This window comes from Homalodisca vitripennis, chromosome X (genome assembly GCF_021130785.1).
Source record: "Homalodisca vitripennis isolate AUS2020 chromosome X, UT_GWSS_2.1, whole genome shotgun sequence".
NCBI classification, from domain to species: Eukaryota; Metazoa; Arthropoda; class Insecta; order Hemiptera; family Cicadellidae; genus Homalodisca; species Homalodisca vitripennis.
Window position 1 is genome coordinate 23,891,879 of NC_060215.1, and position 19,368 is coordinate 23,911,246.

Here is a 19,368-nt window from a genome sequence, read left to right on the forward strand (position 1 = left end):
AACGAATCAGTGCCTCTGCAGCAGCATCACCCAGGTTGAGCAACCAACTACCCAGCCTACGCTTGTACTCAGCTACACTTCCACCCTCTGCCTCCAATATATGCTCTGGTAAATTTTTATAAAGCACATGAGCTATGTAAACAGAGTTAAAGTTTTCTACAGAACAATTTGGCCTTGGTATCTGATATCCAAACTGTATTCTATTTCTGGTAGTATAGTTGTGGTGAAGCGCTATAAAGATAAAATCTTTGTATTTTTGTATATGCAGGAAACTCATTATATAAAAGATTAGAAGGATATCTGCGGCTTCTCCTCAAAATGATCCTTATACTTCTCTGTGTGACCGCAAGTTGTTCCAGTACAGCAGACGACACTCCTCCCCACGCGACTCACTAGTACTCTCATCACTAAAGCAGATATTATTTACGGTTGTTGGATTTGCTATAATTAGTCTATCCATAGTTTCACAGAACTGCAATCTTCTGTCTGGGTCATCTTCATTTAATGCTGATGTAGCATAATTTTGTAGGGATGAAATTTGTGCTTCTTCAGGTTAGTTATTGCTTTGCGTTGTGATACCCCGATATTGTCTGCTATTTGTCTCGAAGAGGTTTGAGGATTTTCCACAACTTTACAAAGAACCTCAAAATCAACTTCTTCTGACAAAGGAGGACGGCCTGAACGTTTTGCATCAGTAACGCTACCAGTCTCTCTAAATTTTGTTATTAATTGCCTTAAATAGGTTCTGCTAACAGGTCTTTCTGGATGGTTTTCATTAAATCGTCTCATTGTTTCGTGGTAATTATTCCCAGAAGCGCCAAAAATAAACACCATGTCAACTTTTTCTTGAAGAGTGCGAGACATGTTTCTAACTTTAACAGCACTAAAACTAACAAGGTCAGTAGCCACACTGCAACTAACAAGGTCAGATACTTAATGGCCCAAGTAACTGAAACCAAACATAACAAGTCTCTGGGAATACCCAGATAACAAACAACTTTCACTTTTACAACGACACAGGGACTATGTCAAAGATTACATTTAAAAATGCAGACCACAGATTCTGTACAAAATTATTATTAACAAAATTACGAATTATCCTTTTTTAATTCAGATTGTAGCACCGTTTCCAGCATTAAAAGGCAATGTTAAACGACACATCACATGACCGACTTCTTATTAAATCCTTTAGTTAACTCCTAGATCTCGGACTTCCAGTGATCCCTTAAAATCATTAAACACAACAAAAGAAAGTTTCTTTTAAAAGAATAAACAGCAATAGAAAAATTTTTTGAAATGAACTTTTAAAAAGTTGCACGATAAAACACAGATAATAGCACATTACTATTTTGTACATTTTAACACCCTGTAATTTTCATTAGGATGAACCTTTTGAGGTCCGGTTTGCGGCATTGTATTCTACTTACAGAGACGTTTAATTTGATGTGCATATCAACCTATGCTTACATTTAAGAATCTCGGCTTACTCCTCGTGGACCGTCCCCCATTGGAGGTGGAGAGTCAATGAACCCATGAAAAATAAGATATTTAGGTCTAACGAATATGTACGGAGTTTAAATCTCCTAAGTTATACGGTTTAAAAAAAAAAATAGGGGGGAAGGGACTTAAAACTCACCCTGTATATATATATATATATATATATAAAACCTCTGTATTTGTATAGTACACATACAAATACAAACCCTCATTATTACAAAAATAAACCCTCTAGCTGCAATTTGTAAAACAAATCATAAACTGATTGTTACAAAAAATCTTTAAATCACAAAATTGTCCCCATTTCTTTACCACTAAATGTTCCTAGACTTCACTAAAAAAACTAAATAAAGTCATGTTCACTAATTTCTTCACTCTTTCCAGCCATAAAGCATTACATTAGGATCATTCTAGTTTTTGCAATAGTCTTTGTCACCAGATTGTAGCATTAGATGTAGACAACCTAGTTTCTATCCCACCAACTTCAAGGCAATATTAGAAATATATGGCTTTCCTTGCAACTCCAATCTATAGGGAAAATCCGTTCACTGTTAGCCACATATCATGGTGTGATTGAGAATACAACGATTTCACTGCTAATCCAATCTTGATAACCTCAAGGCAATATTAGAAATGGAAATACACTGACTTTCCCGGCAGCCATATCTTGCCATTTATCTCTCCAGTCTCAAAGAAGTACAAAAACACACAAATTGGAACACGGTTATCAGGAATACTTTTATCCAAAGTACATTATAAGGCTATGAACAGCGAACATCAATCCTCACTTTAGGTGCTTGACGCCTTTCTGCTCAGTTTTTAGATATCAATCCAGAAGGAAGTTTTTAATGGCAGTTTCCCTTGTTTTTAATGGCAGTTTCCCTTATCCGAAATTTAGGTTATCCAAAATAGACTTGATCACATCAACTTTGGATAATCGTGTCCCTAGTTTATTTGGAATACATGCTTCACCGACCTATATCCCATTTGATAGTGCTGGATTTGAGGTGGATCACACGGAACAGTGCTCCAGTACCTCTAGAAAAATAAAGATTTTATCGTGCAGAAAACTTATCATTCCACATCAGCAATGAATAAAAATACTTTTTTGAATAGTGGTTTGAATATAATCTTGTATTTTTTTTATTTTGCTGGGGAAGATCGCTGGACGCCACTCTTCTAGGATACAGTACAGTAAACTTTATTCATGAACTTTTAAGTACAGAATAGGTGTCAAAATAAGCTTAAAAACTAGTTTATACAATTGTAATAATGTTCAAAATATAATTTTATGTTAGGTCAAGTATCTTGGTGGTAATTGTCGCTTCTAGTTGCAAATTCTTCTATGGTGTATATCGCCTCCATCACTCAGTCCTCTCCGAAAGGTCTTGGAATCTCAATTTTTTACTGCAGTTGGAAACATGTTGTAAAATTTAGCCCCTGAAAATGAAGTCTTCCTGCATATGTAACTTTTTTTGTGTGATGGTAGACTAAAGTCATTAGCATATCTTGTTGGAGGTCAGAGTTTCTAGTTACATACATAGTAAAACTACACACACACTTCAGTTAAATAGACTACAGTTGGGATTCCTACTTCCTTAACCCCTTGCGGTCGAATGGTCAGTAGTACTGGCCATGCAACGTCTTCAGACAGCCCGTTATTAGCTTCGTCATTGCTTGTCCTCGCCGCTCGAATGGCCAGTAGTATTGGCCGCGCTAGTTCCACTCCCAGCTAGTCGCCATGTTTGTATACTTTCCCAGCCAGCTCGTAATTCTTTTCAAATGACCTTTGTATTAGAAACATAGGTATTTAAAAATGACGTAAACACCATTTATAGATAATAGATAAAGAACAACTTTAATGAAACTAACTTATTCTAAGATAAACAAACTGTTTAATAATGTTATTTTTATACATACATTTTTAAATTCAATAATTAAAATAAATTGCTGAAATTACAATTTGATATTTACATATGACACAGTCATAAAACATTTTCCAACATTTTTTGTCTTTGAATTTTTTGGCGGAGTGGAATTTTTCAAAACATAATCCCATGTGAAGTCCTGGGTTGTTAGGACATGTTTTGCAGTAAAATTTGCTGCGTTTTCTGTCCTTGCCAGGTTTCCTATCACTACAAACTACGCAGTCCTTAGTCTTGCCACCATCAAGTGGATAGGGGATGTGCAATTTTCCGTTTAGTCTTTCTTCTAGTGAAAGGACTCTTTTCCTTGAATTTCTTACATCTCCCACTAATTCTTTAATCAACATTTTTCTGAATTTTCTTTGCCGTATATGTTCTTCACTGCTATCTGTATCATCTACTGATAACTCACCACTGTTCTCTCCCACATTGTGTTCATTTGTTATATTTTGAATATCCTCTTCATCATTTATGTTTTGTTCCATTATACGATAATCGGCGTCTTCACCCAATTCTTCACGGAGTTCGTCTTCAAATTGTTCATTGAAATTGGAATCCAAATCACTATTGTGTTCAAAACCACTGTCTTCATCAATGTAACTTTCATCGGCCAATATATTTCTAACTTTATCAGAACGTAAACAGTCATCCATTGTTCATTTATTAAAAAAATGTACTAAAAATATACAATATTTACAAAATAATAAACTTAACAAATTGTATTGTTCACAAAGCCTACTACAAAAGAACTGTTCCAAATGTAAACACTAACTATTTACAAATATTTACAAAATAATCAATTGCACAGCTGCCATTTTATTATGAAAGATGTGTTATAAATATATTCAACTATTATTTACAAATTAATAAAAATTCACAGCTAAATAACATCAAACCGTACGAAACACAAGTCAAATGAACACACAACAAGTAGTAATGGGGCGAGGGTGACTGACCTTCAAAACATCAGTTGTCTGAATCTTCTACGCAGAAATGTAATAGGCGGGAAACCATTGTCAGCAGATGTCAAATTTAGTTTAAGAGTTCCTCGATAGGTTACAGCACTCGGCGGACGTAGAAGTATAAATTAAAATAATAATATAATAAAGTGTTTACGCAGTGTCCAGTAGTACTGGCCATACGAGCAATGGTCGTATTCTGTACTGGCCAGTACAGGTGGCCATTCGAGCAGCCAGGACATAGCGTAAAAAATTAAAACCAAGCTGAGGCGGAAATGTCAGCGGGCAGTACAGCTGGCCATTCGAGCACCGAGGACAAACTATAAATATTGCTTTTGTGTGCATAGGGTTAACAGATTGTTTGCAACTATCATGTGGAAATAGAATATGGTCCAAAGTATTCAAGGCACCATCTAAAGGCAAAAGCCTACTGGGAAGTGCAAAGGCAAAATTGGCTGGCGGGTTTAAAGGCTTTTTGTTTAGAAACTCAAAATACTTTAGTTTATAGAGAAGATTATACTAATTTGGAATTCTTTTGAAGTAAATTAAATCTTCTTAAATGTTATTGAAAAGTACTTATTAATAGCTTAAACTTGTATAAACCACAAATATCAAAACAATTTTGATGATTCGTGTTTAATGTAACATATGAAAAACATTTTATGCATTGAAACAAAATAATAAAATTGTAAATACATGTTATCATAGTGCAATTTTATAACTTTTTTTAGCGTTTGTGTGTATTTTATACAACAGCTTTTAATAATAAATAAAAATATATTTACTAAACATTCTTTAAATAGGACACTGATTCTTTGGGAGAAAATTTAATGATCTACGAAGAAAGCGGTGACACTCAAAACATTAAACTTAACCTAACCTATGTACCATCTAATCTGTGTTAATATTGGTGATATAATAAAAGCTGACAAGAAGTAAATTCTTTTTCACTTGTTGATTAGGATCAGTTAATAAATAACAAACTGTTTTTATTATTTTTAAGAAACATAAATATTAATATTCACTTATATTCTATGAGATCAATAAAACTTCAATTTCACAGTTACTCTTAACGGATTCTAATAAATGAAATAAAACCATTCTAATAAATGAAATAAAACCAATATTAGTTTATATGTAAACATTTCTATTTACTTTTCCAACACAATACCTGATATGCTTAACTGTTGGGATAGCACTCATTCCTATTGGTAAATCCTTTTATACTACCCAAATGCTGTACAAAAGTTCACATATACTATCTAAGTTTTAATATCTTTGAGTTCTCTTAGTTGTCTGCGTTAAAAAGTGTGTTGGTGGTTTGCTATCGCAGATTGGCTGTTACTAGTGTGTTCTGCTGAGTCATTATTGTTACTTGTGCCTTATTTTATTGTTATATTTGATACTGTAATTTGTAATTTGCACTGATATTTTGTTACAATATCCATCTTACAATCTGCTCATATATTAAGCATTACTACAGCATTTTAAATTGTTATTACTACTAAAATTTCATTTGAAAAACATATCATAACACTTGGTGTAGAAATTGCAGATTCGCATTGAGCCAACCTGTCCTACCAAACCGATATAATGTGAATATTTTATTGTTCCTATGAATGTTTTTAAAATCTGGCGTTAAGGTTTTGTCTGCTTGAATATTAACGTACAATGCACAACTTGTTCTATGGATCAATTGTTTATATTTATACTAACCTGTCATCATTATGTACCACAACCATCATGCTCAGTTCATTGAATACAATATATCATCAGCATCATGTATCGTGTACAGATACTGACTTTTGTTTGTCTTGTAAGGGAAGTAATATTTATTTTGAAAGTGAGATCAAAGTATTACAAAAATTTATGTTTAAATTGAGGAATTTAAATTTAAACTACAGTAGTTTACAAAAAGATAACGAAACATCGTATCACTTTGCTGTAATAACTCAAACATAAATTTTGCAAGTTACAATGAATTTCATAAAACGTGAAATTCAAATATTGATATTAAGCTTTAGAGTAGCAGCCTACTTAAAAAAAAACGAATCGACTATTTAAATTTAATTCCCTGAAACTACTTATGTGTACGAGAATAAATAACAGCCTTTTTTGACTTATTAAAAAAAGGATATTCAAATGTTGTAGACAAAATGTTTACTTCTAAATGCTTCATGGGTATTTCAAATTTGCTCAAAAACTGATATGATAGTTTAGATCAGTCACTGAGCAAATACGTTTACCCAAAATACAGTTGGGCACTTTATTTTGGACAATGAATAGAAATGCCCACAATGTGTTGACGGTGTTACATTTTAACTATTTTCTGTTGTAGGTATTATAGTGAAACCAAGTCGTTTTAAGTAAACATTTTGGTCATAGTCTGGATTTGGTGTTTGAGTATTATGTACGTGCATGTCTTCAGGTTTCTAAAAACAATGATATTGAATGTCATATATTGATTGGATTTCCGTTGGTCATAACAGTTTTTCTAAAGCTTAGAAATTTATTAAAAATGTGCAAACAAAAAAAAACTATAAATATTTTTTACTAATACAAAGTTTTGCTGGTTTTGGATATTAGAAGATTCTATTATTATTTCGCACACATATAATAAGTAATAAGTAAACAGTTTTCTGACTAAAAAGAGATTTGTGACGAATATTGAGTTTAGCTCCAGACTCCAGATTCTAGCAGTCAAGTCTGTGACGAGGCAGATTCCAGCCACTGTACTAAGCAAAAGGTAAAGTGGAGCTAAACTCAACAACACATTGAATCAACCTAACAAAATTAAAAGTAAGAAACAGAATTTACTTATCAAGGTAGAATAAAGATTAAGTACTCTTTATATAAACAATATTTATTTGTACAAAAATACAAACATTTTGTAATGATAGGAACAGTTCTTATTATCTAACAGACTATACTAATATTAAAAAATAAAAACACGAATGCGAAGTATTAATGAGATAAAATACTGTTTGAACTATGAGTACTCATACAACAAGAATACTCATAGTGTTAGAGGTTTATGAGCTCTTAACCCAAACATTTGTATATTGATTGGAAATGTTTGGTTACATTTAGTAAATTGAGCAAACATTGTTTTAATAGAATAAGAAATGGTAATTTTAAACATTTTCAAACTTTTAACACAGCACAATTAACTTTAATTTATATTTCATATTAGTTCAAAATATTTATAAAGGAAATAGTTAAACGTTAACACTCTTACAATATTTTAATGGGTAATTTTCTAGAATTTCAGCTTATACACAGCTTCTATCAGACTGGCCTTCCTTAGGCCAGTCACATTTTTTTTGTGGAGGCTAAGGAACTCCTTGATTTGAGCAACAGTGAACCTGTCTACCTGCAAGAAAAACAATAATATAGTTAGTAAATTGAGTATGTAGAAAGTTAAACAATATTTGTTGTATAAGAATTTGAACGCTGTACATATATATAGAAATCGTACTAAATTATATATATAAAATTTACTACGATTTCTTACAGAGAAATGCAGTCTTCGTATTACAGGTAAGACCTGGGCATAACAGAAAGGAAGGGAAACAGTTTAACCCTTTGGACGCCAACGTCCGGTTGATCGGACCGTTGAAGTCTAATCGAAAAACGCCAACGTTCGATCGATCGGACCGCCGAGGTCCGGGCGAAAGGCATCAACGTCCGATTGATCAGCCGTTCGAGAAAAACATCTTTTAAAAGTTATTTTTTAACTTGAAAAGTCTGTTAAAACTGTTTAGGACTATTTTAGAAGTAAATAAGACTATCTATAATCAATTTTGTTCAGTTTAGTCCACCCATTGCGTTTCCCTAAACACACGTGTTAGAAGTGACGGGGACAAATGTATATATAGGCCTATTTGTAAATAACTATTTTGTTGACAAAGATTTTTCTTACTTTTTTGAAGAAAATCTATGATATAGACTTATAGTAGTGAGAAGATGCTCTCGTTTTAATACTATGTAAGTATGTACAAACGTATTTCCTAATGTAAAATTAATTATAGTTATAGCACATTTTTTCTAATATCAACACTAATTAAAAGTATTTTTTGTGAAAATATTTTTCAACTTTCAGTTCTGAATTTTTGTGAGCAGTCTTAGATATAATATCTGTAACGAATAAAAATATCACCGACAGGTAAAAATATTTTTTTTCGTACCGATATTTTGGCCTGAAGTGAAATTTTTATCTAAACAAATGTTTTGGTTAGGCATTACCACATCATAAACAATGTAGTTCCATTCTAAATGCTATTATTAATAACACTATTCGATAGCGCATATAATTTCCTACAAATACAAAAATAAACATTCAATTAACATAAAAACTAAGGATAATACAGAGCAAAGCGTAATATGTTACAAGAACGTCAAAACGGGGCTGGCGGTTTTGGCTAGTACAGTTAGTTCGGGCGATAGCGTGATGGGTTGGGCGGCAGCCTTGGGCGTTGGCGTCCAAAGGGTTAAATATTAAACAATAAATAATAATTAAACAATACTTACCCAAATTATATAATTACGAATCAAAGTGAGCTACTCATACTAAACATGCTTGTAAAGTGCTACAAATTTAACAAAAATATTCTGGTACATCTTGAAAGCACTACACAACGGACAGACTGTGTAATTATTGCAATTTGTTGTAATATCTGATATAAGAAATATCTTGATAAATAAACAGAGCACATTTGTAACGATTTCCACATAAACTTTTGTCTGGTCAACTAAGCTTAACTTAAATTCTAGTGACTCAAAAGCTAACTAAAACAACAATTGAAACAATGGAAATATGAGTAGTGTTTAACAATAAAAAATAACAAAGAAATTAACAACACTCAGTGAAAAATCTGTAGTCAAGAGTTGGACATAGAGAGTGATGTCCTAGAAGCAGGTATTCAGAATTCGAAATTGAAGAGTCAGTCAATTAATTTCTTTTTCACTCCAGGAAAACGCCAATTAATACCTGCTTCCTTGATTACGTCCAGACCTAGCTCATAACACAAATGGTCAAGTAGAAGTAAATCATACAGTTTCTTTGCGATAGTCCAATTTACTCACAGAATTATGAATTACTTTTAAAACAAATTTGTATTCAATATTTATTTTGTCTCAAATTATTTCAAAGTATTTTTCCCTTCAGTTGCTGCTTTTAGTAGTAAGCAGTAAATTTATGTATTATGTGATGCGGCTGTGTGCTGTAATTTCTATCATTGTCAATGATTCGTAAAAATTCAAATGACAAATAAAGATTATTATTATTAGTAATCATGAGAATAAATATTTCTTAGACTTATAGTGCTGATAGATATTTGGAAAATGAAATATACCTCTCGCTTTATTATAGCAGATTTAATTTGTTTTACAAGGTCTTCTGTGGGCAGTGGCTGCTTGACCTTCTTGGCTGGACTGCCAGAAGTTTCTGGAGCAGGTCGTTTGGTCGCAGGGCAGGTCGAGGTGTCTTCCCCATTCAGTGAGCAAGCGTTGTTGAACTCTTTGTTTAATGGGCCCAATCTTTCTGTCTGGGCGGCTTTATCTGGAACTGGAAAAAATAAACCATTGGTTAGAAATATTCAGGCAAACAACAAAGACAAATCTTTTGTGATTGGTATTTTAGCTTGGAAAGCATTATCTATAGCGTGAATTACTAATTATTTATATCTTCTTCTGATTTAACCCCATGAAAATTCCTTATTGAATAGAAAAACAATATTAGCCTTTGGCAGCTTATTATTAACAATAGTGGATTTACTATTTATTACAAATGACCTTCAATTATATAATCATCAAATAGTATTAGAATAATTTTGTTTCTTACAACAATTACTATCATTAACCCTTTTAACCCCACCATTATATTGAGTGATGTACCAAAAATTCCAAGACATTTTTAGACAAAAAGTAGGAATTTGGTAAACAACTCCTAACTAGATTATCTTTTAAGTTATGAAGCTAATTCTTTTTTGTTTTACTTCTTATTAAATGTAGTTTACAGAAATATAAAAACAAAAATCATATCTTGAAAATTATTATTTTTAGTACATATACACACATACAAAAATTGAATATAAATTTTGATGATGAAAACCATATAGCTGACAAATATTTGACACAAAAATACCTATTCATTTTATGTTGAATTCAATTCTAAATCTAAGGAAACAAAAACTACAGGCCTACATTATTTATAAGTGGAGTAACATCCATTTTGTACAGACATGTCATTTTTGCTTTTTGCTATTTCTGGGCAAATAAATGTAACACGAGTTTTGAAATTCATAGTAATTAACATAAAGCATAAAACCAAGTTATTTCTGATGATATGATTAAAACTGTTGATAGTTTAAATTAAAAAAGATTTAATACAACATTTTTCATTACATTACTACAAAATGTTTTAACACTTGGTCACCGAAGCGATTGGGGTGAATTCCATTTAGCCAACGTACACAAATATACCTTACTTCTTTTCTTGTACCCCCACAGTGAGTGCCTTGAATGCTAGACACAAAGCAATTCCTTACCATTTTTCCTTATAAGTGTTGCAGTGCATAGTCTCCACCAGTGAATGGCTTGTCAAATTACTGCTTACTGTCCATCCAATCTTGATCCACATCATCTATTACAGACACTATATATATATATTGGAGGCATGATATTGGTGGTCCAGAGTAGTTTTGTCTATACAAATTATATGTATTCAAAACCAATCGAGCCACTATGTTGAAGGTAGCTTTCGTCCAGTACTTCACTGTGCGCCCAGTACTTTCATCTAAATAATTGCAGAGCAACTGGTCATTCACATCTGTGCCACCCAAGTATTTATTATAGCTATCAACAACTTCAGGTATTTTGCTCATCAAACTATCAGTATGTCTCCTTTCTATTTTATCAACATATTGGGCCTTGCTTTTTGTTGACAATAATAGTATTGGATTTTTGTGTCTTCTTTTCTGTCATGCTAAGCAAAAGCAATTCATTTTGACGCATATATAACTTTTGCCCCATTTGGATTTTCTGTTTCACTTCCATATGGATACCTTTCCTATTTTTACGCATGGTTCCTATGATGTAAGAGGCCTTACCATTATAAATATCTAACAACCGTTACTGATGTAAAAAGATTATCAACAAAAAAAATAATAGCTTTTCCCCTAATTTTAGTGATTGTTTTATAACAGTAAAGCCAATCCCTGATCATCACTTTTGTTTGCAGACCTAGCAGACTGATTTCTATCTAAGTAACACAAGAAACCTAGGCAGTATTTTGTGACACTGTCGCATATCATCCATAGCTTGATACCCCAACAGCTATGATGTTTATTGGGTAGCTATTGTAAAATTTGAGATCAACATCAAGTGGCTAATAAGCTTTCATCTACAGAAAGTTCATGAAGTGGTGTGTAATCTAGCCTAAATAATCTATTTGCATGTTCAACTATTGGTACAAATTTACCACGTGGATCGTAGTTTGGTTCTTCTGCTCTACCTAGAGTTGTTGTCCACACTAAGGAAAAATTGTAATATAGCCTCAAAATGATTGCTGCTAAACATTTTTCCAAACATTAGAATGAATTGTGAGTTATTTGTATTCCAGTAGCTTTTCATAGAGGACTTTTTAGTTTGACCCATATTTAATAAAACAGGGATAAAGCCTTTTAATTCACCAAGTGTAATGTTTGTCAATTTCCAAACTTCAGATTGAGGTGTGTTATTTAGGCCAGCTTGAGATTGAATATATTTTTTTGCCATATTTACAGTAGAAAAAAAAAGATTTAGGTAGTCAACTAGCTTTGCATCGCCTGGAGGGAAAATGCTTAGGCCTAGGGTTTTCAAAATAAGGAAACTGATTACTGCTTCCGGAGTAATTTGATCCATCAACTTTTTTCCATAACAAATTTGGATCTTAATCAGGTGGTGTACTAGGCCTACTTTGAGGCATATCATTGTTACAAATATTAGTTCTACGCCTACCTCTAAGTCTTCCTGTAAGTGGAACAGTAGGCCTACCAAATTACGTTCCTGGTTGAGTAACGTCCTCATCTGATGACTTTTCAAAGGGTTCATAAGTAGGGCCTTCATCCGTGTCATCTAAATAAATCTCAGCTTATTTACTTTCACTTTTCTCTCTTATTCCTGTTCCGATTCAGAGGAAATGTTGTCAAGATAGCCATCACTAACCACATCTACACCGATTGCAACTAGGTTACTTACTGATGGATTTTTGCTTACGGGAGATTTTTAACAATTACTTTTACTCATTTTCAAATCAAACAAATTAAATTTTAACTGCCATACTTAACAACACTGTTTAAACCTAAAAAGTGAAGCAAGATGGAATATTCACAATCTCATGAAATACAGCTGTCTGAGCAGTCAGTAGAGAAGAACTGCAATTGGTCAGTCACAAACTGACAAAATACAAAGTCAAAGTTTTACCAACTAATGTAGTTTGATGGAATACATTTTTGTACACAAGCCTGTGAAATATCAAAGCATTTGGTAAAATAGGTGGCCAGTAAAATAATAAAAATTGCATGTCCACAATATACGGACATGAGTTTACACCATTTATACGATGTCTGTATAATATGGGTGTCAGGGTTAAAAGGATTAAAGTACAGAATTACAATATGTAATTAAAAAAAAAGCTCTCAACACATTAGTAGCACTATTTTTTACTTAATATTTTGGGTATTTTAATTAGTTTGTTTAATGTGTATAGGAAAATTCCATGTGGTTTATATAGTAAACCATAACTGAAACAATTTGAATTGAATTGAAAAATTCCTAGGTTATTATTATTTTTATAAACATATATCAGTCCAAATACATAATGTCGGTCTATTTTAAAAGTTTAATTTTGGAGTAGTGGTGTAACTTAAAAAGAAACCGACATCCTCAAACAAAAATAACCACGCATTTGGATGAATTTGATGATGAACCAGTTCCTGAATTCATAATCTTTAACCTCCCATCAAAAAAGCCAAATATTGGTATGTGAAACTTCTGAACCTCTAAAATAGTAATAAACTAAATAAATCTTCTATCATATCCACATGAGTATTCATCCATTCCACTTGACTGTTTTGATTTAAGGGAGTTTTTAATATCCCTGACCTTGTCATTGTTTGTTGGTGTAAGAATTAAGGACTCTTGGCAGATTATTTCTGTTAGAAGGTCAGGTGCATTTATGTCATGGTTCCCTATGACCTGTCTATTCTTTTTCAGCGTCAGCTCGGCTACATTAGTAAAATAAGTATTAAAATGTTCAGCTATTTCCTGAGGGCTATCAGTCTCTCTGTTATTAATTTTAATATGCATTTGTGGATATTTTACTTGGGTTTTTCCTCTTTTTTCATTGTTTATATACTGTGTCTACTTGAACGGCAAATGGTAAAGAAGCAAATGAATGTGTTCTACTTACGTGTTTGATCTTCAACATCATTTGGAATTAGGTGTCCCAAAGCAAGGGCTTCCAAATGTTCCCAAAAAAGTTGTAACTTTTCATTTTTAAAGTCACTTGGTTTAAAAACGAATTTCAATTTGGTCAACAATTTTTTGGCGAGCAGTTTAACTTCATTTGTAACCTCAGGTGATTTTTCACCAAACTTTTGTTCCCTGGCATCATCTGAAAAATTTCAAAAGTTTAATGTAACAACATATGAATTCTGGAAACTTTAATTTATTATTTAATAATCAGAAACTAATTGACTAGCTCTAGACTAAAAATTAGAGTAATACTAATGTGTTTAGATGTTGTTTAATTTTTTTAATTGGAAGGAAAATGAATTAATTTAAAAGCTTCCACTTTTGTTGACAAAGTAAGCAGTTTGATAGACAATACATTCCAATCCAAACGTCTATATACATTAAAATGTTACATTCTTAAATATGTAATATTAAAGCAATTTTATTAGCAAATAACTGAACACTGATTTATAATACGAATACAAGTATGGAATCTCACTGAAAAAGAAATTGGTTTCCAGAAAGCATCAGGTTTTAATCACTTGCTCCACTTATTGTTAGTTACAAATATATAGTACACTAGATGACTTTCCAACTCGCAAGACAATAAAATTTAAGTCATTAATAAAATATAAGCAAATCATTTGCTATCTCTTAAATTGTTGTCACTTTATTGAAGGAACCCCTTAAAAATCCTGGTTTTCATATTCAGTTAAAAAATAATTTCAGAGATCATCCAAGAAGAAGTCCCTATAAATTGTTCTCAAAATAGAGTTCCCTCAACTAATACGATGGTTACTCCAAAAATTTTAGGATACATGAATAGTTTCTGTGCTAGATTTACGAAAATGTATGCACGTACACAGTAATCTTCAATGTAAACGTACTTAAGTAGAATTTTCCATGCCTTACGAATACCCAGCCACTTGTTTTTATATTGTGTCAAAATACTCAGTAATAATAACACCAATGTGAATTTCTGAGAAAAAAACAAACATGTAATTGTGTTTTTAGGTTGAATAGTAACCATAAGTCACACATAGCCATATCCAGGAAAACAAATCAGATGTTTAATGGACGCCATTTTCCATTAAATACTCCTTAAAAAGCTTTGTAGAGCAAGGTAAGATGAGGTGTTACAGTGTATCAGCATTAGACCACTAATATTCAAACCCTGCATAACTTTTAGTGAAAACTGCTGAGTACACCAACTAACTGCAAGAATCCTTTGTCCTCCCAACTATAGCCCTCACCTGTTCATTGGTCTTAAAGAATACAACATACATTACAGATTTTTAGACCAATTTTTGCAGTTTGTTTGGGTGGGGTTAGTGATAAGGGGACTATTATAGTCTCTCCATTTTGTTGTAGAGTTTTACACCTAACTTCTTATCTAATTTCTTAAAATTGTTATCAATGATAATTAGCTATAAATTGGCCTTAGGATGTCGGTTTTCATTTAAATTTTCAATTATTTACACATATTTTTTAATACAGAAACTGATACCAACTCATATTTAAAATTACTTGTTTTTATAAAATATACATATATTTTATTTCTTAATCAAAGTGACCTTAAAATGAAATTTTTATATGATATATTCAGTTTGTAAAGTTAATTTTCAATGTTGTATATATTGTCAAATTCAAAATTCTGAATAATTTAAAAACTATTTCTCCTGATATAAATTGAAAACCAATTTTTGAGCAAGAATGGATTATCTGTATTAGCATATAATAACAAGTATTGAAATTATGAAAAAATAAAATGGTTCCAAAATCTTTAGCTGTGGGAAAAGGCAGCCACTTATGCCCTCATAGTTTGTTAACCATCTGTGGACAGAAGATAGGAGAAGTTTTTGAGAATTGGCTACAACATTGCTCATACCCCACAACATGCCAAGGACGATAAAGGAGAGTTGGATGCCAAACTGCAGATACCTATCTGTCCTTTCAGGATTGATACTCTTTATTGAACTCTAAGGTTGTGATTTGTTTGTACTTGCAAGTGGATTTACATCGTTCTATGGTTTTGTTTATTTGAAAAAATCATGCCTCTGACTGTACTGTATATGCCCTTTAAGCAACTTATCCCTGCATCATCTTTCTGATTTCAGACTCTGGATCTCATCAGAAAGGGTGTGCACTCAACCTATTATGAGAATATATTACTTACTGTAATATGGCACAGGAATCACATGAAAGCCAAGAGAAGTCTGCAGGTTTCCATCACTGTCAAATGTTTCATCACAAGGGAGAAGATACACATATTTTGTGGCAGCTCTGTATCGTGAGGTCATAAGGCACAGTGCCACGTTCTGTTTGGCGATACACTGCATCACCAGACCTTTCATAAGTTCTTTACTTCCTGAAATGTAAAACATGTTGATCAATTGTCTACTGTAACCTCACCTATAGTTATACTTTTATGGGAAATTCTTATTTTTTCAGAGTAATACAAGATTTAGTTATGTGTATTAGTAAAATTCTTGATTAAAACAATTAGTTTATACCTAAGTACACACTTAATGATGCCATTTATGTGCTAGTCATTTAAAACAACAAAACACTTTTGCTATTAATATTGTTTTCATAATGATCATTTGGAATTGAGAATGTAAGTAAATAATAATTACGTTTTAGTTCGTTAGCTTGCTACAAATTAGCTGGAGTGCAATTAGCTTTTGGAAAATGAAAGTTCCTTTGCTTAAAGTTATAATTAAATAAAGATTTCAGTAGTTATTGTTGTAGGAATTTAAAAAAATGATAGCTGGTTTACTAACCCTCCGACTGACAGTGTTAAAAACTGCTTGGTGGCAGGCAGATTTAGGCAGAATGCAAGCCTATTCTTCAAATTTTCATTGGGCTTACTTATATTTAAAAACTATAATTGAAATATGTTACTTGTAAGTGGGTCAATAATTACTTTATTATTTTCTTCAATTATTATAGTAAGTTTTATTTTTGTATGATGTTTCAGACTTTACAATATTAAAAGTCGTTTTATTTCCATTTTGGGATTCTCTTAATTTTTCTACTATAATAATCTATTTTGGTGGAAGCTAAGTTTTTCCTGTACATTCTGTTTTTTTTTTTTTTTTAATACACGGAGCAATTCTTTATTCTTACTTAACCTGGCAATTTTGTTTAGTTGAATGATTTCCTTTTTATCATCATTTAAAGAAGAATTTATTCACTTGTTATGATAAGATTAAAAGATTTTAGAGGGAATGCTAAATTAAAATAGTAAATTAATATTCTGTGAAAAGTTATAAATTTTCATTGGTTTCAGATATAAACACATCTAGCCATGATTCCTCTCTTAAGAGTCGTTGGAACAGTTTTACATTTTCATGACAAAAATCTCTTTTTGTTTCAGTGGTATTAATTAATTTGTTTGGTATTTTTATTTTTCAATAAATCATTAAGGCCTGACCATCATGATCTGATAATAAAGTAATGACCCCAAAAACCTGTATTTGATCATTAGTAAATGTTGTAAGAAACTGAACCATGGAATACACAAGTTGGAAAACGAACTACACCATTCATATTAAAACTTTTAAAAACGCTTTTCAGTTTGTTAAGTGAGTTAATTATTCAATATGTTAATATTTATATCCCCTGTTATAACATTTTTTATTTATTCTTTTTACTATTATTTTATAATCTTAAAAGCTAATTTTCGTTTTCTTTATAACTTAAGTGCATGCCAAACCGTGTAAAATGAAATCTGTCAAAAACATCAAAGTCAATTAAAGCAACATTATCCATTCTCAAGATAATTTCACTTATATAGCTATTACCCATAGCAATGTTATCATGCATAGGGTTGTTATTGTGTAAATCAAATCGGGGAGGGATTGCTGTGACGCACACTGGCCTAGTTCTACTCATACTTTTGAGATTTCTTTCCATTTCTTCATAAATGAAGAAGCTCTAAGCTGAAAGATTTGAGTTACGTGCAAAGATTGTAGGGAAGTACCTTGGTGTGTACCTGGATACCAAGCTCTCACTTTGGGAGTATATCCGGTACTTATCAGAAAGAGCTACCAATGTAACATCAGTGTTGAGTACACTTATGGCAAATAACGGGGGCCCGACCACAGGGCGAAGGTGACTCTCCAATGTCAATTACCGACTTCATCCTACTCTATGGCTGTGAGGTTTGGGCTGACACTCTAAGGAAAGGAAAGTATTGAAAGAAAATGGCTTCTGTTCAGAGAAAAGGTGCTTTGAGGGTCGCTTCCTCGTACTGGACAATCCTTGAGCCAGCATATCATTGGAGTTATGCTCTGAGGATAGGAATGCTGGAATATGGTGGCACGTGCTGGAATACGTGGAGAAATTCCTAAGGGCGAAAAAGGTGACTCTAGATCGTAAACAACTGATCTACGACAAAAAGGAAACCAGATGAGAGCTTGAATAAGGCTGTGTGAATAAGGGTGTTTTTAGTGGGTATGCCTTCAGGAAAACCGTGTTGGAGAGCCCCACACTTGAACGCTTGGTTACGGTAAGGCCAAGTGTTCGTGCTGTAATGCATTTTTCACACCCTCTCCAAACAAAAAGTTATTAGCAACTGTAACAATTGAACATGTTGTAACAATTATGCATAACTACTTAAACCTACAACTTGTTCAAATGACAGTTTAGTGCTAAAATTAATTGTTTATATTATTTTATTTATTGTGTGGTGTATAACATATGAAGTTTCGGTCATTAATTTTAAGTACCATGTGTTTTGCTTCCTTCAGTAGGGATTTCATAAACATCTTTAGATCATCTTTGTTTATTTCTCAACATATCATGAAGTAAGGTATGACATTTTTTTTAAACAAATACAAAACTAATTCAACCCTCAATTCAATGTCCTATTTTTTAAGAGTGTTCTTCAGAGTAACAGTGAATATAAGGGGACGTAGTTAACTCTCTAACTAACTCCTGTTATAAATGTTCCTGATATTTAGCCATTTATATTGGTGATAGCAATAAGAACTTGATTGAAAGTAATAAGTAAAACTAAAATACAAAAACTTTAACCCATTTTACCTTTAATCAAAGTTTCTTCCGCATATGCAAAAGAAGACGGGCCAAAATGCAAACCTTCCTTGGCAGAGGTAAGTGGCTTAAAACCCAACAAAGTTAGTTCAGGCTCCTCCAACTTATACATCATTTCTTTTTCTTCCTAAAAACAGAATATAAACTGAACTGAGTATTCACATTAACTATCATATTTGTTATATGGACTTTTTTTCAAATAATTTAACACTTTCAGTAATTTAACCCTTTTAGGTCAAGGATAATATGAAAAAATATTGTTAGAAAACCAAGGCAAATTTCACACACAATATTTGTGACAGTACACGTGCATGTGCTCTCAACAAATGTATGTAGTATTTATGTTTGTGTTCAGTGTTCTTTATGTATTTTTTAAATACTGATAAAATCTACCAGATAGAATAATATTAAGACCTGAGATCTGAAGAAACTGC

At 32.2% G+C, this 19,368-nt stretch overlaps 1 protein-coding gene across 2 annotated transcripts in view; it reads right to left on the minus strand.

Moving 5' to 3' along the window:
- Positions 1–7,226: 7,226 nt before the first annotated feature.
- Positions 7,227–19,368, minus strand: part of LOC124368786 (X-ray repair cross-complementing protein 6-like) — a 44,479-nt gene continuing 32,337 nt past the window's right edge. For both annotated transcript variants that reach the window (XM_046826157.1, XM_046826156.1), the window contains 5 exons: positions 18,926–19,061; positions 16,053–16,244; positions 13,833–14,036; positions 9,736–9,947; positions 7,227–7,754 (listed from right to left, as the gene is read on the minus strand). In XM_046826157.1, coding sequence (XP_046682113.1) covers positions 7,641–7,754; positions 9,736–9,947; positions 13,833–14,036; positions 16,053–16,244; positions 18,926–19,061 — 858 coding nt within the window. In that variant the 3' untranslated portion in view covers positions 7,227–7,640. The remainder of the gene's footprint in view (positions 7,755–9,735; positions 9,948–13,832; positions 14,037–16,052; positions 16,245–18,925; positions 19,062–19,368) is intronic.